This window comes from Rhamphochromis sp. 'chilingali' (assembly GCF_963969265.1).
Source record: "Rhamphochromis sp. 'chilingali' genome assembly, chromosome: 8".
Classification (NCBI taxonomy): Eukaryota; Metazoa; Chordata; class Actinopteri; order Cichliformes; family Cichlidae; genus Rhamphochromis; species Rhamphochromis sp. 'chilingali'.
The window spans coordinates 25,273,039-25,295,590 of record NC_137935.1 but is presented as its reverse complement, the minus strand read 5'-3'; the positions used below and the strand labels follow the sequence as shown (position 1 = coordinate 25,295,590).

The 22,552-nt window shown below is 40.1% G+C and overlaps 1 protein-coding gene across 1 annotated transcript; it reads right to left on the bottom strand.

Annotated features, from left to right (window-relative positions):
- Window positions 1–368: 368 nt before the first annotated feature.
- Window positions 369–21,952, bottom strand: igsf5b (immunoglobulin superfamily, member 5b). The gene is made up of 10 exons (XM_080889327.1): window positions 21,882–21,952; window positions 20,814–20,909; window positions 17,222–17,530; window positions 12,808–12,935; window positions 10,700–10,865; window positions 7,983–8,114; window positions 5,015–5,039; window positions 4,380–4,468; window positions 1,781–1,845; window positions 369–1,237 (listed from the first exon to the last, which is right to left on the bottom strand). The coding sequence occupies exons 2-10, from the start codon at window positions 20,860–20,862 to the stop codon at window positions 1,127–1,129; spliced, it is 1,074 nt and encodes a 357-aa protein (XP_080745453.1). The 5' UTR covers window positions 20,863–20,909; window positions 21,882–21,952; the 3' UTR covers window positions 369–1,126.
- Window positions 21,953–22,552: the final 600 nt, after the last annotated feature.

The window sequence follows — 22,552 nt, the reverse complement described above, 5'->3', positions numbered from 1 at the left end:
CTTTTCATGACTGTGTTCACAGCATCACTTTAAACCTTGTATAAAATCAAGCATCCACCAGCTTTTGCAGACTGATATCCTGGTTAAACTTTGACTCTAATGCCTTTTAAGTTGCTTAAAATCTGTCTGAGCATCCGAGCAGCTGTCTCAAAGGGTCCATTTGATTTCTCCATAGCAACGCTGCCAGATGAAGTTTCTTTTTAATGCTCATTACTCTGTATAAAAATGTTTACTGTGGGTTATCCGGCATGCTGGTTCAAATTACTATGACTGTAAATTCAAGGATTCAGTGATCGGCCAAAAATCTTTTCATATGCAATAATACAGTTTATTGAAAAAAAATTTTAAATATACAATGTGTTGTTGAGATATCATGGTTTCATTAAAATTAAATGAGAAAAGTCATCACAGCGTACATTCGCTGGCCACTTCATTAGGTTTACGTGTCTAACTGCTTATTAATGCAAATATATAATTAGCCAATCACATGGCAGCACTTTATTTAGGCATGTTGACATGGTTGACAGCCCCCTGAACTTCAAACCGAGCATCAGATTGGGTATGAAAGGTGATTTAAGTGACTCTGAACCGGACGGGTTGCTCTGAGTATTTCAGAAACGGCTGCTACTGGGATTTACTCACACAACCACCTTTAGGGCTTAGTTTGAATGGTCTGAAAAAGAAAATATTCAGTGAGCAACAATAAGTCAAATAACCACTGGTTACAAATAAGGTATGCAGAAGAGAATCTCAGAATTCACAATATGTCAAACCTTGAAGCAGACGGGCTACAGCAGCAGAAACCCACACCAGGTGCCACTTGTGGGGAATATTTTCTTGGCTCATTCTGGGCCCCTTGGTAAACACCACAGCCTACGTGAGTATTGTTACGGACCATGTCAAACCCTTTATGACCACAGTGTACCCATCTTTTTCTTCCAGCAGGATGACACATCGTTCTCACTCTAGGAGTAACTAATGAAGTGTCCAGAGAGTGATTTTTCTTTTTTGCTAAATGATTGTGTTAGATACTTGTAGTTCAAAAACATATATCCTTAGCTTGTGGCTTTATAAAAAATGTGAATACTTATACAAAAGTCATGCAAACAAAACATAACATTAATATTCAAACAGTGGTGATTCTCCGGACATTCTTGCAGTCATCCTCTGGGGGACACATGTTGGCCTGGCTCTCACTTTGTGTAGAAAAGCTGCTGGAGGACACGACATCAGGGACCTGATGAAACCGTCAAAGTTTAGGTTTTACTGAACAAAACTACAACATTTTTGAGCAGAGTAGAAGAACAACAGGTACCTGTGATGTGAAAACACCAAGAAGAAAACTACTGCCTTAAACTAATAGGAACCAGTCATTCATTAATGACCAACAGGAGAGATATAAACAGCAAGACAACTTGCAAGTCTTCTGAGGTGCAATTACAGTATTGACAAGACCAAGCTGGAGGATACATTTGAAGGGTCTGGTCTATACATCTGTAGATCATCATTTATGATACATTATGACAATGAGGGTGATGACAGATGTCCTGTTAACTAAAAATAGTGTCATTATTACTGGTTAATGCAGTAATCTGTTGAGATTAATCTGCATGATGGGAGGCCAGCAGAGGTGCAAGAGTGCATTTCCCTTATGCTCTTTGTAACAGGGAAGGATGTGACATGACGTCCAGCTGCAGAATGACTGGCCGAATTATTCAGCTCCAGTTCATCTCTGTTTCTCTGACTCCTATCCCTCCCACCTTCTCTGTTTCTATCTTACCTTGCGAAAGCTGACAAAGTCCATCTGTCTACGAGTTTCCCAGAATAGCTCACTGTTAACTGCATCTGCAGAGTGAAAAACAGCTTTTTAGCTTCATCTAACCTAACAGCTCCTTCAAGCGGCAACAGCATACTTCGGACCTGAAGGAGACCTCAGTAGGAGAGAGCAGGATTTAGGAGGTTTAATGGCTCAGAGGTTTGGAATGGGTAGCACACAATCGTGGTGTTTTACACCCAGATATGACAAATTATGGTTGCCTGAAGATGCACTGGAGCCACCTACTGTAGTTATGAATTATTAAGGGGTTAAAACCTAATTGACATTTTAAGAAACACGCGTTAAGCTATTTTCAAATACCTTACATACCCAAAGACTTATTTGTAATTTATGTGTATTTATGTAAAGTCATGGTAAAAAAAAAAAAGTACTTATATTCTAAAGCTTTATTCCTGCCTAGCAAATGTAGAAGGCAGGACAAGTAGAAGATCACAGAGAAGATTCATGGATGCAGTGAAGGAGGACATGTAGAGGGTTAGTGTGACAGAAGAGCATAGTAGGGATGGGAGCGAGGGAGACGATCTTCTAAAGGAAGCAACTGAAAAAAATATATACAGAACAAGCATAATGCCATGAAACATAGCATATCAGCACAAACACCTGATTCCAACTGTTGAGCATAGTGGTGGAGGGTGGGTAAATTGGCTTTTTGCAGCAACAGGAGCTGGGCATCCTCTGGTCATCGAGTCAACCATGAAAGTATTCTAGACTCATATGTGAGGCCATCTGTCCGACATCTAAAGCTTGGCCATTATTGACTCATCAATAGGACAGTGATTACAACTGTTGCAGTCAAAGTCCAAATCTCAGTGATTGAAATGTCACGGTGGGACACAAACCTCAATGAACAGAAGTGTTAGGTTTTGTATTGTTGATTGTCATTTATGCTTAGAAATATTTAACCATATATGCTTAGAGGTGTATAATCAATTGTGTAGTGATAGGACTGTGATCTTTAACAGGCTGCAAAGGCTTGGTGTGTATTCCACACTAGAATGCACACCCACATCCTGGGAGCACGAGAGAGGTCGTACCTTCTCTTCTTGTTTTATGGTAGGATTAACGTAGCTACGTCTGTTCTAGTCTAAGTGCTTTTTGTTTAGATGAACTGTTGGATTTTCCAGACCAGCAGGTTAAGGAAGTCGTTTATGGGGTCACACTCTGACCCCACACACACACACACACACACACACACACACACACACACACACACACACACACACACACACACACACACACACACACAGTATTCTTTGTTCACATGTATACCTATGTAAGATGCTATATGTTAATGACCCTATGCATATTCATGTAACCACAATAAAAGGAGTGCTATGGGGAGCCTGGCTGAGAGTCTGATGGAGGTCAGGTGGTGGGACGACGCTTGGCTCCAGCCAGATCTCCCTCATGCATGAGTAAACATGAAGAACCTTGCCTACTTGTGTCTTGCTTTGCAGTGTAATTATATTGTCTTCAACGTTCCAGCGGATGGGTTCAAGCTACGAACCTATCAGGAAGCACTGTTGTACAGAAGAGTGGGACAAAATTCTTCCACAGCGTGAAACACTGATAAGGTCACAGAGGAAAAGATAAGATTTTGTTTTTGCTGCTAAACTTGTTTATACAAGCTAGGAGTTCATGGTTTATTCATTAACTGCAAAGCGCCCGGGTCCTGCAGCTGCAAAACAAACTCAAATCATCACCACTCCACCATCGTGCTCAACAGTTAGTTTGAGGTGTTTGTGCTGATATCTTTAGCAAATAATGGGGTCTACTTAGTATTTCATGCACTGCTATTGTTTTATTGTTAAACAAATAATGACATCATGTAAATGTCATGTTTTATAGGTCATCTGAGGTTGCTTTGACCTAATTTTAAGACCAGAGCCAGATCCTTTTTTTCCCCGGGGAGCAAAACCTTTGATTTTTTTGTTTGTTTGTTTTAACGGTCTATTGTAAAAAGCCAGTGTGATTGATTTATCTTGTTTTTCTTCCTCTTCCACCACAAATCATGTGTAACTTACATTACACATGATCATTTTGCAAACCATGCAGCTGTGCTTTTGAATTCTGCATGAATATCTTTTTCTACTGGCTTACTCCCCACATGGCTCACAAATTCTAATGTTACCTACATTTTGTAATTCTGTACAGCAAACATGAAAAGCTACATTGTTATTGTGGAAAAAGCCAAAGCAGCCAAATCACTCTGCAATAAAACTGCACTGCTAAGTGATCATAATCTGACTTTGACAGAAGAAATTAAAAACTTTATCATATTATAGATTTATTTTGAATTAGTCACGCACGTTTCAAAACGTCTATTATGTGAAAATGAAACCTGCTCAGGCGCCAGTGCTGTAATTTACCGGGAAAGGTCAATACAGAAATTGATCACTGAACACAGCACATTACGCTGAAACATCTCCGGAAGGCAACACAAACACTGAAGTCGTTTAGATCAGTGCGACTGTAAACATATCCGAATGGTAACGACCTCAATACTTTTAATTGAATGCTAAGATCTGCTGGTCACTCTCACCTGTGGGGCTCTCACTAGAGTATCCCAGGTTAACTTTCCCTTCCGGCGCATCAGCATCGACGCTTCTACTAAACACCGATTGGTCAAACCTGCAATAGAAATGATAACGATTAGCGGAGGTATGGCAGAGTCACATCATCAGAGGCTGTTGTGAAAAGACAATTTTCTTCTCCCAGCTAAGCTGCAGTATATTACAGGCCTCTGTGCTGTTTTCATTATAAAGTACTTGCACATCATTCTTCACTTTATTTTACTATCAGACTGAAGTACTCAACTCTGAATGTGTATTTCAGCTATATGGAAAACAAATGTTGAATAAGTTAGCTTCCTAAAAGAGCTAATGACAGTCCGAATCATGTTAAATTACTACCAAAATAATTACTTTTTAAAGGTGGAATTTCAAATTTGTGCCTTCAATTTTATTTTATAATGATAATCAATGAAAACCTCTTCATTCCCAGAAATAAGCTGCATGAATTCTTAACAGCTAATGTAAAATATAAATGGAGCTCAGTGCACCCAGGACTGTGCTGTAGGTCTCTGATTACAGAAGCTGCTTCCTCCACAAAAAAGTCCCACAGTAGATCTAAGGGTTAGAAATCTCTGTATATAACAAAAGAGCTCTTAAATCTCACCTTAGTACCTCCTGCGGGCTTGTTTCTGAAAAGCAAAAGAGAGAGAGAGAGAGAGAGAGAGAGAGAGAGGCATCGAGTTTACTGTAATGAGCTATCAGCTGCTAACTTTATTATTCTCACTGCATTGACCACAGAAACATTATGCTTGCTCATTGCATCTACATCAATATGAAAGCTGTAAATGTCCTGCTGTTTATTAGTTTGGGTTCTGCACTAATATCACAGCCTCCAGCCAGTCTACAATTTAGCACTGAAAGCTGGAGCTAATGAGTTTTGTAACATGGCTTCATGGTTTCCTTTGCCAAAGGTCCTCCTGGCCATGGCGAGAACAACACCAGCGTAACAATGGTACAGATGGCACTTGCCTCGGGAGAGATATAAATGCTTCACTTTCCCTTTATAGGCAGAGAACCAGTCTTTGTCATTATATTTTAAATCCCTGCTGTCACGCTGGCCAACGTCTTTGAGAGCTAGATCCCTTACATTTCTCCCCCATAATTCCAAAGCATACATTAGTCCCTACTGAGGTGGATTACTCAGAGAAGAGCTCAGCAACTCGAAAGCATGCCACATCCCGTAACATTAGAAGCACCCTTATGAATTAACTCAAGGATGTTTCAAAGAATGGAGCAAGGACAATGACGGAGGAGGTATCAGACGTTTCAGGTACTGAATCAACTGCCAAAAGAGAAAGGTCACACCTGCTTTATAATAATCCCCTGGCTCCAAACCATGGCCACGATTTGCAGTGGTCCAGAATCAGTCACAGGGATTACACTGACTTAAAATGTGTGACTCAGGGCCACTTTTTTCTTATCGCACACAAACAGACCTCTTCTGCCTCCTAGAGTGAGCTTCCCCTCGGAGATGGCCTTTGTTATCTGTAGTCTTTAATTACTGTATGCTTGGTGAGTTTTTTCCTTAAGAGTTGTGTGATTAGATTGATAAACCTTTCTTGTTTGTACAGTAAATATGAAACAAAGAGCACAGTCAGTCAGAATAGCTTAACACATAAAAAGGTGTCTCTATTCAAAAGTAGAAAATCCACCTAAAAAGCACATTTTATCCAGTTTGCCTACAATAACCTGAGAATCAAACATAGAAGATGTAACATTTAATGAATTCTTTGAATTGTTCTTTTTCCAAGATAGAGTGATTGTACAAAATAAATATTTAATGACATTAAATAACACGATTTTCTATAATCCACACAGAGCCAAAGTATACATACAGGCTCAAATATATAAATACATTCCCTTTTAATAAGTGGTGCTGAAGGTTTTGCAATGTCTTTAAGCTTGACAAGACCTCTTGTCAGTAATCAATTTGAGCACATCTGGTAGTTTCTTTTAATAGCATGCAGCAGACTGACCAATGCTCGATGCTTTTGGGAAGATCTCTGAGATCCATTGTTGAACACTGAAGACTCCAAGATCATCAGTTTAAACAACTCGAGGTAAAGATTTTTAAGCTGTGTCACCATGTTGGTGAAGTCTGGAAGTAGACCCAAGCTGTCACCCTCAGATGAGAGGAAATGTGTTAGGATGTTCAGGAACAACCACAAGGCTTAAGCCTGTCATGAACTGGAAACTGCTGGAAAACCAGTAACACTGTCCACAGCGAAGCAAGTTTAACATCACCATGGACTGAGAGGGTGCTGGCCAAGAAAGAAGCCCAAAATCAGCACCTTCAAACCTGCCTGAAATTTGCACCTTTCCACATGAATAAGACAAGTTTTATGATCAGACAAGGCAAAGACTGAGTTATTTGGCTACAATAACAAGAGGTAAGTTTGGAGCAGTAAAGGTGAGGCTTTCAAACCTAAGAATACTGTACCAAGTGTCAAGCATGGTGGTAGCATCATGTTCGAGGGCTGTTTTGCTGCCAGTGGTACTGGTACATTGCACAGTGAATGGAATAATGAAAGAGCAGGACTTACTTAGCTTCACTTTGAATTAACAGCTAAACAGGTGAAACTTTAACACAGTTTTGTGTTATGCAGGAAAATGATGCCAAACGCATCAGAACTGGTTTTGGAATAGATGAAGCAGACTAACATTAAGCTTCTGGAATTAGCTTCCCAAAGTCCTGACATCAACCCCCTTGAAAATTTGTGTACAATGCTTAAAAGCTAGTTTGTTTGTTTTTGTTGTTTTTTTTTGGGGGGGGGGGGGGGGGTTGCCAAATTTAAATAAACTCCACCAATCCACCAGTTTTGCCAAGAGAAGAGTCAAATATTCAGCCTGAATTATGCCAAAAGCATGTTGATAGCTAAGGGATGTTAAATAAATATTAGTGGGGGTTTATGTACACTTGTAAAAATCGTGTTTTTAAAAGTCTTTATAGATGTATGCAGCACAGTCATTGTACTCTGGAAAAACAACAGTTCAAAGAAGTCATTAAAGGCCCCAAAGTACCATGACATTCATGCCCATAATGAGTGTACTGTATGTTAATTTCTGACCACAGCTGCAGACTTAGCCTTTAGTTTGGCTGTTTTCTGTGTTTCCAGGAATTCTCTAAGCAAATAAATATCCCAATGACATTTCGTGGCTGTGTGTTACTGTGCGAGTCCCTTTGTTTATGTGTGCAGACATGTACCTGAATAGTTGGCGATTCTGCTGATATAAATGTAAGAACGCTTCACTGTGTAAGGGATGTTCTTATAAGAAATACTACCTACCTACTACCTACACTAATCCAACTAAAATCACACTTAGTCTTCCCACTCTGCAGCCATGCACACACACTTCTATAACCTTTCCTGCTGCTGTTTCCTTTCTGCTGAGAACAAATGTTCTGCTTTTGTCAGAAAGAATACTGTGTACCCTTGTTGAAGGCCACCATGGGGCAGTGCCGAGTCACAGCATGCATCCACCCGTCTTCTTCATTATACTTTACTCACAGTTTCTGTGCTGGAAAAGTGTGATGTATGTTCACGGACAGCAGTTTAAGGTAAAGTGCCTACTTGCTTGTCTCCTTTGTCTGTAGCAGAGGACAGTGCAGATGCAGAGCAGGAGGAGCACCAGAAAACCAGAGAGGGAGGCAGTTATCGCCAGCGGGACTGTGCAGTAGCCTCCTTCCTCCAACACCTCGGCGACTGAGGAGAGAAGGTCACATTGTTTAGTAAAGAAAACGAAAGCAGTGTTTCTGTTTTGTCTGCTTTTTCACATTGCAGCTCATCTGCAGATTTGCAGACTTGGTGGATAGAAAACTGTTTAATTTCCTGGTTTAATTTGTAGTACAGTCATGAGGGTGTGTGCAGAGGGAAGCTGCTCTGAGTGAAGAAATTGTTGCAACAGCGAGAACAAATTGAAAATGCTAAGATTCTAAATGCGTTTGTATTTTTAAGATTTGGGCCTCGGAGAGAGGTTTGTAACATCAGCACCCTGTGATGCAGACTCATCCAGCACTGACTTGGCAGCCCTTTTTCTGTACCGCTCTCCACATCTAAAATATCGCTCAGTGATGATTCACATGCTTCCCAATAGAGAGAAGGGGACAGATATAAAAAAAAAACATGGAGAACAAAGTGAGGAACACAATGAGTGAAAGATTAAAAAAAGAAACAAAAAGACATGTAAAGAGAACGAAAGCAAGACAGAACAAAAAGAGGCTTGACAGACAACTCTCACTGTGCATGTGTGCATGTGTGCGTGTGTGTGTTTGTATCAGCGAATGAGTGACATGCAGAGAAAGAGCCGAACTGGCATCAAGTGAACAGGTAAAATTGTTTTGAATCTTTAAGTAATTTGTGAGTTTTTATTCAATTATTTAATGTGTTTTAGTGGCAAGATAAACTATACAGACTAAACACAGAGGCATTAATACATTCAAGCACACAAGCAATTAAACACTATGAATTGGCTCTAAAATGTTTGTGGTCACTTTATAATAGCTAAGTTGTAAAAGTGCAGTCACTGAACATTTTGACAATAAACTGTATTTGAATAAAACGGTTTCCTGTAGCCTAAATTATGGCTTTGTACCCGAATAGAACTAAAGATTTTTTGATAGGGTTAATAACATGTCTACTAACTATTTCATGTACAAATTATTGCTGAGAGTTACTCCAAGAACGTCCTTAGTGGCTCTTCATCAGAATGTTTATTTATTTGATTAAATGAAAAGCAGTCACTTTGTATTTTTAACACCTAAAATTCAATGTTATGCCATGATCCTGCCTAACATCCTGCCTAACAACATAAAAGTCTCCAAAAAGCTATGGAACATAATATAAATGCAAACTCTTATATTGCACTCTAAACACAGTAGATGTGAAATGGCAGGAAGAATCAGTGCTCTGTTGCAGTATGCAGAGTACAGATGGAAAATTATCATAGTACAAAAAAACACACTGCCTTTGCAGACTGATGATCAAACACAGAGATAGAGGTCACTGAAAAATGACAAATACTGAACGTTGCTGCTCATAGACATTCAGTGTCACCTAAAGGTAGTAACTGAGAAGTAAGATACCACAGCACTTACATGATTACATCCTACTACAAGTAAATGAAACTTTTAACTTACAAATACATTAATGCAGTTGACACAAATTATGCAGGTTAAGGCGTAAAAAGGTAAGTGAGGTTACCAGGCTGAAAATCTGTATTTTCTGTTTGTGCACACAGTCCAGTAAAGACTCTCTTAGATGTGTTTTTTCAGGCTTGCTACTTCTTCTTTTGTCCTTCACCTCCAGAGATGCTCGTGTGGGAAATTCCCACCCAGTAGATCAGCAGTTTCTGAAATACTCAGATCAAACCATTTTGCACCCGCAGCCATGCCACGTTCAAAGTCACTTCAATCACCTTTTCTTTTCTGATGCTAAGTTTGACCCTTCTAGAATTATACATTCTTAAATCAGCATCAGACTATCCGGTCTTTAAGCAATGACGTGATGAATCCTGCTTTCGGGCCCAAACTACTCTGCGTTTTTCTTATGAAAAGTTTTTCCAGCAATAAAAGCTGCCGCTTTAAGTTTCGATACGAGTCATGTGTGTTTGGGTCCTACAACCTGCCTGCCACAGCACACCATGACAGAAGTCAAATTTTAAAACCTCATTAATATTTTTGCATAAGTCTCCATCTATGATTAAAGATTTGTTTCTTTCAAATGTTTGTAAGGGCCCCTCACGGTTCTCCAAATACTTCCACAAGTCCAGTAAGTGTTCTTAACATAACATATTGATGTTGTTATTTTTAAGAGAATTTGAACTTATTCTAACTGTTAACATATCAACAACAGTGACTGAAACCGGTATATAAAACTAGAGAATGCGTTTCCTGTAGAAAATGCAGTGTGAATGGTTTGAGTTGAATTTTTATAATTGCTGAAAACAAAAAAAACTTGTTTAATGGGCTGAAATACGCCAAATCATTCACCTGACAGCCAAAGTGCAGAACTGAAATTCACACAGAAGAATCTGGAAACTAGCTGAAAGGCTTGAAAATGTACATAAGAGAAACATGTCTAATAGCAAAAGAAAATTTAGAGCTAGAACACATGAATGGATATTGAAAGCTCATATTCTTTACATCACTGGAAGAGTGGAATTAATATTTTAAATGTCTAAACTCAACAATCTCAGATGAAAAAAAAAACAGAATATTTTCAGAATATGTGGTGGGTGGGTGTGTGTGTGTGTGTGTGTGTGTGTGTGTGTGTTATTTAATGTAACTCACCCACTTTTAGACTGATTGTGCTCTTCAGTGGTTGGGGGAGGGCAGAAACAGAGGCCAGACAGTCCACGTGAGAACTTTTTGCTGCCAGCACACTGAGCTTGCTGGTCAAGGTGAAGAGGCTCTCCTTCGACTCTCCACTGCTGATGTTGTATTCACTTGGACTCACCTCCGCACCGTTCCCCCAAGACAGAGAGGACCATTATTATTTATAGTTTAACATGCTTATTAATTTTAATGTTTACAGTCTTGTTTGTTCAGTAAGCACCCTGAATATAACCTGTTTTAAGGGACATTTCACCAGTGAATGTGTGCTGTACAGACAGATTTGTGCCCACTTCAGAAGAAATTGGAGAAACTGAGCAGTTGGAAGGTGACCAGTGTGTCTGAGATTTGTCATCAGAGGAGGCAACTGCACTGTCTCATTCCCTCCCTCAATGGAGGGAGTGTGTAATTAGTTTAGTTTGTCTGTCTTTTTGGATTTATGTTTTTTCAGATGTTGGGTTTCAGATTCAGATCGGGACATGGAAACCTATATTGGCTAAGCATTTGACCTTGGCCTTGCTGAGTGCTCATGTATAGAAAATAAAGATATAGATTTCGAGGCCACATTTTACTACACCAAGTGTGTAAAATGCTATTGCATGCTCACATTTTACATTTCCCACATTGTTATTCATTTATTATCCCACAACACTTCATTCCAGGCCATTTTCTTTTCCAGATATACTGCTGTTATACTCATTGCCAAAGCCTCTGGCCTCTTACAGTGACATGTTGTGTAGAAAAGGACCTAAATGTGAACTTCAAAGGCAGAACTTGACAAAAAATAAAAACAACCTTTATTCAGCTGGAGTATAAGTCCATAAAACTCTAAAACAGAAAAGAAACTGCTAAATCCAAAGAAGCACAACAAGGCTAGGAGTAAAGGTGGTCAGAAAAAGGGAGACAGAGACTATAAATACACAGAGGGGTGAATGGGGCAGAGTGAGACACAGCTGAAACTAAATCAGACAACAAGACATGGGGACGTCAGACAAAAACACAGCACCAGAGACAAACAACTATCAAAATGACAGAATATAAACAACTTGACAACAGCATACAGGAAACACAGGGGTAAATAAATTGAAAATTCAAGAAGTCCTCCTCATTGTTCCCACATTTCTGTTCATTCAGAGCATGCGCGTCTTTCCACTGGAAAGTCAGAGGATCCGTAAGCTGGAATTCAGATCTCAGTCAGTAAGTTTGGTTTGCAAGAATCATCAGTTGAAGAACTAGAAAATGACAAATAACCTGGTAGGCCAAGGAGCGTGATTCCTTTTATAGACTAGAAAATGTAATCACATAGTGTCTGATCAGTCGAACACAGGGATGGCTGTGTTGTGGCTTGGCATTTATTGATTTATTCACTGCAGACAAAAGCAACAGGATGAGGGCAGATGTATCTCGCAGCATTTGTGTTGTCGGGTTCAGCCAAATGCATCAGAACTCACTGCACAACATTTCATCAGTCAGCACTTCCTAAAGACACACTGTAGAGCTCTTTAAGGTGAAAGAGGGGAATATCCCTGATTGAGTCCATTATCTGGTCTCATGCACAAGGTATGCAGATATTTATGGGTCAAACATTTCAGGAAGTCACTGAGTGCAAAGGATTTTACAGAAGAAATCTAATCTGATGAGTTTCTTTGATTTAATTTGCCCCTTTTGAAATTCTACATTTGAGGCACTATGTGTTTGTGATGTTAACTACATAAACCTACCTGAATTTAAGTCTTTATATTTTAGAGACAGCCAAAACAGACTTTTTGGGGGAAAATGGCAATATTTTTTATTTCCTTTGTTCCTTCTGATTGCCTGGAGTTCTGGTTACGGTCATCACCAATGATAACGTAGACCTCAGAGGGTTAATGTAGTAGCTACGATTTTATTACTCAAGAAATAGAATAAAGTACTTAACAGTCCCTTTATAGTACCAGATATACTGGCTGCACTGCCTGAGGGCATAGCAGGATATACTACAGGCTGAATAGTAAGAAAAACAAGTTTTAGTTCCGGTGTTTGTTAAAGATAGTGATGATCTTGTCTGATTGATTTTATGTATTTACCTTGTTATTATTCACCTCCCATTTCAGAACAGGCTCAGGGTACCATCCTGCTGCTTCACATTCAAACAGGACTGAATCTCGCTGAAAAGCCAACCTGTTATTCCCAAGGATTTTCACACTGCCCTTTTCTGAAATAAGAAAACAGTCAGTCATAAACCTGAATGATGTACTCTTTGCCTTATTTCTGTTTCACATACATTTAGTAGATGTCCTTATGTATAAATGTAAGTGAGTGGGGAGGAATCTTTCAGCGCCATCATCAGTCTCCTCTGAAATCCTTCTGTTTGGATGCACACGTCTCTGCTATCACCTCTTCAGCTGGGCTGTTCACTTACAAAAGATGGATTTCATTCGTCCCAGGTGATTGATCACATGTCTCCAATTCTCAATTGCCTGACGAATGCTTCTCCTTTTCTTTCCCCTTCATCTCCTTCCCTGCCAGCCAAATAAGCCACTTAAAGCCCCGGGAGATACAGTATCTCATATGTGAAGTCTGTTGTCAGGCAGAATGAAAGGTGGTGGAGGCAACACACAATTGCTACAGACAGAAAGATAATTGCAGGAACTTGGGTGCTTTGTCTGAGCGAATGGCATGTCTGTGTTGATTCAGGTTCAAATCCTCACATATTTTATACACATTATTGGCTGTCCCCTTCCTCTAGGAGCATTTATTTGATGCCTGATTTGGTGGCATGAGCACCATACGCACTCCTGTTCTTTGAACCACCCGTTCTGATGGTGGAGTTCCGGTTTTACACAATCTCAGCACCGCCAACTAAAGGTTAGCAGGCAACCAGCAGCCTCATTTGTACTGATTGATGAGCAGCTTCTGGCGATCGTGGCTGATTGATACAACCGAACAGAAAAAGAAAGGCATTGGCACACAAAGCCCCGCCCTACGTGATCCCTGAAATAAGGTTTCATATGGTTTGTTAATCACTGTAGGGAGACTGGTAGTGTGAAGCAGGGGGCTCTCGGCTAAATGTAATTTTAGTGATTTTTCAGCAGGGATCCTCGGGAGACTAAATTGCTGTTCTAAAGGAAGCTTTTTATCATTTGTATGTGTCTACGCGCAGATTTGAAGTGTGCCTGTGCAATTTGTCTTAAATGAACAGTACACACTCTATGCGTGTTTATAAGCTTACTCCAATGAGAATATCTGCTACGCCTCTACAGACCAATTACCACAAGCATTTTCTATCTTCTCTGATTTATCATGTCTCCTTTTCTACAGCCTCGCCTTCACTTCAGTCCCCGTTCGTAGTCAACAGCGCATGCAACCACACTAAGTTGCTTGAGTGAAGGGTTTGCGTAGATGCGCTGCATTTGTGATTTACCAAGCATAAGAACTAAGCACAGAAAGAGCAGGGAGAGGGTGTAGTTATATTTGTATCATCTTCATTTGGGACAATTTGAGAGTGGAAGATAAAGGGGGGGGGGGGGAACAGAGTCAAGCAGCTTCGCTGTAAGTCTGCGTCTCTCTTCCAGCCGTACTTTTGAGACCACAGCACACAAATCACATGCAGAGTTGCTGACTGTTAACTGGGCGTGCCAGGGTGCACAATTAATTCAAAGGTTATGTCAGGCCCTAGTGATCCTCTGCATCCAGACTGGAGGGCCTGATTCACCACACACTGCTGTTAATGGCTGCATATGTCAGTGGGGATTTGTGGCACTGGCAGCAATGGGGGCTCTCTCCATGATATATTGGAGGCATTGGGTCATTGGTTTCGTTTCCTGTCGCATTGTGCAGAGATGTTGGGGGGGGGGGTTAGTTCTTTTTTTTAGCTGTGCTCTCAGTTCAAGTGCACGCACTTTAGACGCAAATAAACTGAAGCACGTATTGAAGAATTCCCTGAGTTGCCATTTTGTTTGATGCAAGCTACTTCCATGTGAGCTAAAATTGTGACATCAGCAGCTCAGAGGGACCACTGAAACCTCAAATCAAACATGACCATCACAACAGTCGCCAATTTGAACTCTGGTTGTAGACTTAGCAACATCCAAATTTCTGGTAACACATCAAGCTAACAAATACTTCAAAACGCTTGAATTTTGGATAAAAAGATCCATCCTATCACTGGGCAAAAGGCAGGGTACAAACTGGACATGTCAGACACACTCATTATCCTATCACACTCCAACAACCAGAAGACATCTGTCCAACTGTTAGCTGCCTGGGGAACTGGGTCGCCGTGCATATATGGCCATTCCATCAAAGTGAATGCAAAGATTTCAAATAAAATGTGAAGCTACAATTTGTTGCCTTTTAAATAATACATAACTTTATTCATAAAGTACCAAATGACATTATCAGTATCCTCGATGTGCTTTCTATTGTAGGGTAAAGACCCTACAATAATACAGAGGACCCACCAACAATCAGAAGACCCCCCCATGAGCCATGACTTGGTGACAGTGGGAATGAAAAACGGCTTTTAAACAGGAAAAAAACCTCAAGCGAAACCAGAGATTAACAATAACTTTAAAATACCAGCATTATTACAGAAGAACCTTCTGTTTTAAACACCAGGATGCGACTCTAGCAACTGTTAAAGTTAATACTCACTGGGTAGTATTTGTAGCTCTCATGTGCTCTGGTTCTCGAAAACTGACATTTGGGTTGTGTCACTGAAATAGTTTGCACTATTTGTGGCCTTACAATACATATTTGTTTAAATCTGGGGTGAGAACAAATATAGTATCCTCTGCAATCTTCCATTCATCTAAAAGGGGGGAAAAAAGCCCCTTCTGCAACCAGCCTTATAGCCCATTTGTGTAGACGTTAAAATGTTTGTGATTGGTCTGGCTAAAAATTACAGTAACTTGCTAGATGTATTTTTCCCAAGGTAAATGGTAAAAGGAAAATCCCACTTGAAAACATTTTGGATGATACTGCAGTACTTTTTTCGAATAAAATGACAACTCCATCAGGACTACCTTGATGCATGCTTAACCATCCAGGTAAGGAAATACCACGCAGTTGATTCTGTTCTGGACGTTGCGTTTTCAGCGGGAGAAATGTTTCATCACTCATCCAGTCTCAGTATCACTGAGTGATGAACTGTTTCTCCCAATGAAAACGCAACATCCAGAAGAACAGAATCGGCTTTCTGGGGTATCAGAACTACTGTTAAAATCACAAGCTTTACACCGTCTCTGTCATCACCACACCCAGGCCTCCTAAGCCTTTTGCCTCCTTACCATGGGAACAAAAAGAAGCCTGCAAGTTAAAAAGTCTCAGCTTTTCTTAATTAACTGACTCCCATTCAGTGTAAAGAGACATTTAATCACTCGGATGTATATTTATTGTGCTTCTCTAGATCCCTGCATTGCAACAGTTAAAGACAATGCAGGGAATGGAAATGAAAAGATAGTAAGTGCATTAGTGATGTAAGTTAATGTCACCCTAATTGATTTGATCCTTTCAGCAGCTTGATAGTACTGTGATTGATTTTGATCTTTAATTTATAGTTATTTCGCTAGAAAATAATCATCCATCCATCCATTAAATTTATCTAATCATCATTCCCAGAAATAAAACTGCTTTCTGTGCACACCACATAAGATGTTTTGTGATCCATTCGATCTATCTTTGCTGTAGTTTTTTGATCTACAAAAATGACCGATGCTTGTCTTGTCCTAAATCTAAAGTTCTCAGCAAACATGCCTCGCTCTGGTATGGTATACATCCATGCTGTGGATGTATGCTATGCCATACAGTATACAGTAAATGAGGGATGAAGAGGAAATGAGATTGGTTGTAGCTGCAGCCTGTAAATCCTGCGCTGCTGCTGCCTGTTCTGACTGGCATGGAGTGTCCAAGCGTTTCCATCTTGTATTTATGTCTGGGGGCCAATCAGTTCATATCCCCGACACCGCCCACGCTGCCATTAACACAGAGTAATGCAGAGACCATCGAACATGCCTGAGCAACTTCACTCCACCACGTTGGCCCTAATGATTCCCCACCCTTGCTATTGATCTCTTGGGCGCTTGTTCAGCTGCTTTTACGGTAAAGTGAAAACGTGCAATCTTCAGTCTCCCATTTCAAAGCAAACTAAACCAAAAAAAGAGTCTTAATTAAGGCGCGATAGTTGGAAGGCAAAATTCTTTTGCTGTTGTGTTTGAGGCAAAGGTTTTTAAAAGCCTTCACCATCTGCTTTGTGTGTGTGTGTGTGTGAGTACTTGCAGTTTCTAGTTCACAAGAAACTGAGTATCCTTGAGGGAAAATGGCTTCACAAAAGCCTTTGAAATTCTCTGCAATGGAAAAAAAAAAACCTACCTTGCTACTAGCTTGCTTCAGTGAATCTAGGTAACACATACACTAAGATGCATGCATGCACCCATAAATGCACCTACATAGACTCTCCCACAGACAAACGTACGCACGCACACACACGAATGTACAGACCTTGTACAAACAGCCTCGCTGTTTTCCTATCAACGCCCTGGAGATCACAGGTCACTTCTCCCTGGTCGTGTCTCTCTGTGTTATTCAGGACAAGCATCCATCCGTCGTTCTTTTTTTCAGCCATCAGACTCATATTCGTGTTGGGGGATTGCAGGACACCATGTTTATTAGAGATAGTGAGTGCTACCTCACCATTCAGCAGCCAAATCATAGCAGTCCACTGGCTGTTAGAAGGAGTGCAGGTAAATCTGGCCTTTTCCCCTCTCAGGACCGTCAGGTTTTCTGGGAATAGTTTTATTTGAGCTTCAACTGCAAAAAACCAGCATAAACAAAACATTGTCTGTAATTTATTTGTTTATTTTACATCAAGTTTGATCTAGAAATCTGTCTGAAATTATCTTTGAGATAAGTCAAACAAAACAATTCTCCAGAGCATCACTTCTTACCACTGCTGAAGTACTTTTAAAGAAATATTTGAACATTTTGGGAAACAAACTTACTGGCTGTCTTGCTGAGAGTTACATGAGAAAATCTATCGTACTCAAACAGCAAGCAGCCGTGTAGCATAGCTTAACATAAGGGCTAAATTCATGGGGGAGCAAGTAGCTTCACTCAGTCCAAGAGCAAGAAAAATTGTCTGCCAAAATATCTAAAGCATCACACACTGTGTATCATGTAATCCAAGAAATCGCTTTACTTTTTTTGCCTGATGCATATTGGCTGCTTCAAAACCAGAGTTCACATACAGCATGATCACCCACTGGTAGTTCATTATTTAAAATGGAGTCATGAATTAGTCAACTAAAAAATATATTTTTCTTTTTTCATTTCATATTCAGGGGATAAACACAAGTTCAAGATGAAGACATTAAAACATTAAAGAATAAACAAAATAACCAGAAATGTGTCCATTCAGGTTGTCTGAAGAACAAAATCAAGTGTGACTCAAAATTACACAATGATTTCAAAGAAATTGTTGTGGTTTTTTTTACACTCATGCTTTTCGATTTATTAACTGTAATGTCTTACCAGCAGCATCTCAAAGCATTTAGACATTCAGACATGGTCAAGATGACCTGTTGAAGTTCAAACTGAGCATCAAAATATGGAGGAAAGTTGCTTTAAGGGACCTTGAATGTGGGATTGTTGTTGGTGTTAGAAAAGCTGGTCTGGGTATTTCAGAAGCTAATTATCAGCTGGGACTTTCCCACACAAGTATCTCTAGGTTTACAAAGATTGGTCTGGAGAAGACAAAATGTTAGCTAAGAACAGAAAACTGAGGCTACAATTCATATCGGCATACAAAAACTGGACAATAAAAGATTGGCAAAAACTTTGCCTGCTCTGATTTATCCGCGATCTTGTTCTTTTGGTCGTTACCCAAAGCTCATGACCATACAGTAGGTAAGGGTAGGGACGTAGATCGACGGGTAAATCGAGAACTTGGCTTTTACGCTCAGCTCTCTCTTCAGCACAACGGACCGGTACTGTGTCTGCATCACTGCAGCCGCAGCACCAATCCGTCTGCCGATCGCCCGCTCCCTTCTCCCCTCACTCATGAACAAGATCCAGAGATACTAAAACTCTTCCACTTGGGGCAGGAACTCGTCTCGGACCTAGAGTTGAGGACGATGGCCCCAGACTTGGAGTTGCTGATTCTCATTCCCTCCCCTTCACACTCAGCTGTGAACTGCTGAAGTTCCACCACCTGATGAAGCCAACAGAACCACATCATCTGCAAAAAGCAGAGGAGATTCTGAGACTGCCCAAGTGGAAGCCTGCCGCTACTTGGCTACGCATAGAAATTCTGTCCATAAAAATCATGAACATTTCAGTGACACAGGGCAGCCAAGACGATTGGCCTACTTCTTCAGCCTGATGGCTCCCTTCACCCCACCATCTGATTGACAGGCAACAAACACCTTGCGATCACAGCTCAGCGCAGCATCTTCAGCAATTGAGGTGCTGAACATGGTGCATTTGGACTCAATGCTCTCACCTCCAGTGTCCCTCAGCTGGAGGTGAGAGCAAGCCAGGGGAATACTACAATACCCACCCCAGCCTCTCACCACGGGCAACTCCAGGAGACTAGTTGCAGAGCCCAAGCTGTGCATTAAGGTGAGCCCGACGATATCTACCTGGTACTTCTCAACCACACGCACTAACTCAGGCTCCTTCTCCACCAGAGAGCTGACGTTCGATGTCCCAATCATTAGTCTCAGTAGGCCTCAGTAGTCCTATCCCAGGCATGGTGAACTGTTCCCTAGATTTTTCACTCATAGGGGTCTTTTGAATCACTCTTTGTCTGGTCCCTCACCCATGAACCAATTTGCCATTGGAGACACTACCAGGGTGAAAAAGACCCCTGATAAAATAGCCCCTGGGATCCCTGGGACACACAAACCCCTCCACCATGATAAAGTACCGATTCAAGAAGATAAAATTGCTAAAAAATGCAACATGTAAAGAGAATGAGTGCGAGACAGTAAGAGACAACACAACTCCCTGATTTTGTTTGTCACTTTGGCAAATTCTTCTTATTAATAAGTTTAACAGTTCACATGTCGACATGTAAACAGTGGACAAAATAGAGATACACTGAGTTAGGAAGAAAGAGGGACACTGAAAAGATATGGTTAAAGGAAGAGGGGTTTTGGATGGTTTCTTTGTCAGTGTGATAGTTACAAAAGTCAGACATTACCCTCCAAAAATAATTGAGCTTTCACCTCAATTTAACACATCATTGGACCAGTGAGAAACGTTTGGGGCATTCACCAAAGAAGAGGGTCTCATGCTAATAGAGATGTAGCCAAAATCTTTCATTGTTTGTCAGGGAATGAGGTCCGGTCCATTGGGACTCACAATAAGAAAACACTGGAGTAACACATTTTAACAATAACTACATATAAAAACCAACAATGATGAGATAAGTGGGACAAAAATAGATGAACACATTCAAGATGAACAAATGTTAGGGCGCGTTTTTCATCTTTCTACAAAAAAATCACCCAGACACAGAAACAAGGATGCAAATAAAAACACAGTTGAATTCCAGAATGTTTTGTGGCTTTCCGAAGCCGAGAGGTAAAAGAAAATAGGAATTAATATTAATGGCGAACCTTGAAACGTGACGTTTATGTATGATGTATAACTTGTTTGTGGTGAGATAACTGCACCTTCTACAGCCCGTGTGCCGAGTTGTGAATTATGCATCCATTTAGGAAATTAGGTCTGAGAAATATCTAGGCCAGCCTATAGAGCAGTTTCTTTTCATTGTTATGAGAGAATGTCAAACTAATGAGCATAATTTCTGCTTCCTCCTGTTGGGACCATGAACTAGTGACTCTGAAGTCCCCTGACCACTGGGTACATCTAATTGTTAACTAGACAGGCAGCCATTCTTAAGAAAATTAATTACAAAGTGAAGATAGATCATTAGGCCCTCTAATTATTGTCTGTGGTTTTAATCTGACGGATGCTGCTAACAAGCACAGCACACCAATGAATGAAGTTGTTAATTCGAGCACATTACTGGTCTCTGTGTCACATCCCCAGACAAACAAACTGTGCTTGTTTTCAGCTGAACTCTCACCTTCAGTCCTCCATGACAGTAGGAGCACTAACAGTGGGAAGGTGTCCATGACTGATCAGTCAGTCCAGTCAGTCCATTATTCAAAGCAGAACGATCCTGAAACAACAGTGATTCTGTTATTCCCTTAATGGATGCAATGGTCAATCATAATTGCATGTTTTTAACCATGACGGCTATCACGATAGTTCATTTTTGACCACAGAGGAATATCAAAACATTTATCATTTATTCATGGTTCCCAGCATATTAACCCTCATTATTATGATGATCATGCAACTTCTAAAGCTTTCTGTTGCCATCTGTTGTGAATATTTTAATGCCTCCTTGATAGATACGTACAAAATTTTGTAAATATATTCATTGTTTTAAGAGGTTGAACAACTTTGAGGCTCATTTGGCTTTTCCTCTCATGCCAGCAGCAGGACAAACACTTTCTTCACGCTTTAAAAATATCTCAGATTCTCTACTAGATAGCTTGGCAGAACAACTCCACGGTTCTTAGAGAAGGAAACCATGACAGCATTATTAGTAACATTAATACGAATTCTATTAACTCCTTTCAGCACCTTAGAAATGCCTGAACCTTCCACAGTTAAATATGGAGGTCAGAAATTAAATACATTCAATTTTCTGCCAGATTCCTCCTTATTGTTAAAGCTCTGATCTGCCTCCACTGTCTGTACTTTCTGTGTTAATTTTAGAACTCCAACACAAAAAATGATGAAAAGAAAATTGTGACAAAATGTCTGTTTGTTAGATTCAAACCCTGTGAATTTACACTTTTTTTAAAAAATGAACTCGGAATTTATTTAAATTGAAGGCATCAATGCAAACAGAGCCAACCCGAGTTACACAAACTGTAAATTAAGTCTGAATAAACCTGTGATAAAGCTCTGTGCTCTCTCTAACACAGGTGCAGCGATCGCTACACGCTCAGAATAAACACCATCTTACCCCTCAGGTACAGTGTGAGCTACTCGATCAACTGCACTTGCCTCCTAACCATTCCTTTCTCAAACGATCCAAAGCAGCATTTTCAAAAATCCAGCTGTGTAATATTTCACTCACCTTGATCTGGAGTTTCTGTGTATGAGAAGCAAACAATGTCATCGATGTTTTCTAATTCCACTTCATGCGTGGTGCTCAGCCATGTCACACCAAACTGTCCCGTTAAATATTACCAAATTCAGTGGGAACTTTGGCCCATGCTGCACACACACATGCGTAAATACACAGTGTGGGAGAGACTGCAAATATTGCCCATTGTAATTCCTCAGATCCCAGGGGCCTTACAGAGTCCCTCCCTTTTCAAATTATTGAATTTAAAGGATGATGTATTTTTATTGGAACACAGTAGATGTTTGATGGATCACAGAATACATCACTTTTTTTTACAAAAGCGGGAATCTTTTGTTTTTGGTCAGATCAAGAGAGCTAACACATCTGTAATTAATATTTTCTTCTTTTTTCTTCTACATAATTATCACATTTCATGACAGTTGTCAGGCAAATACTGTAATTTTTACTGTATTAAATTTTTTAACAGTTTTAGTTATTACAGTGCCCCCCACTCTAACATGCAGATCAATTTATTTATTGAACTTTTATGTACTATGTGCTTCCTTTCTGAACTTTTGGTTGATATTCTGTCTCTCCATTAAAATTAAACATAATAATAAAACACTTTTCCTTTCTTTGTAAGTGAGCAATCTTACAAATGCAGCAGGAGATCATGTAAC

What these genes read in the sequence shown, in the direction of transcription:
- igsf5b (XM_080889327.1), bottom strand. Translation starts at nt 20,862, where the DNA reads ATGGACACCTTCCCACTGTTAGTGCTCCTACTGTCATGGAGGACTGAA. An exon ending in AGCGAGGCTGTTTGTACAAG is followed by an intron (nt 12,936 to 17,221) that starts GTCTGTACATTC and finishes TTCTTATTTCAG; the next exon opens with AAAAGGGCAGTGTGAAAATC. An exon ending in CAGACAAAGGAGACAAGCAA is followed by an intron (nt 5,040 to 7,982) that starts GTAGGCACTTTA and finishes TTTGCTTTTCAG; the next exon opens with AAACAAGCCCGCAGGAGGTA.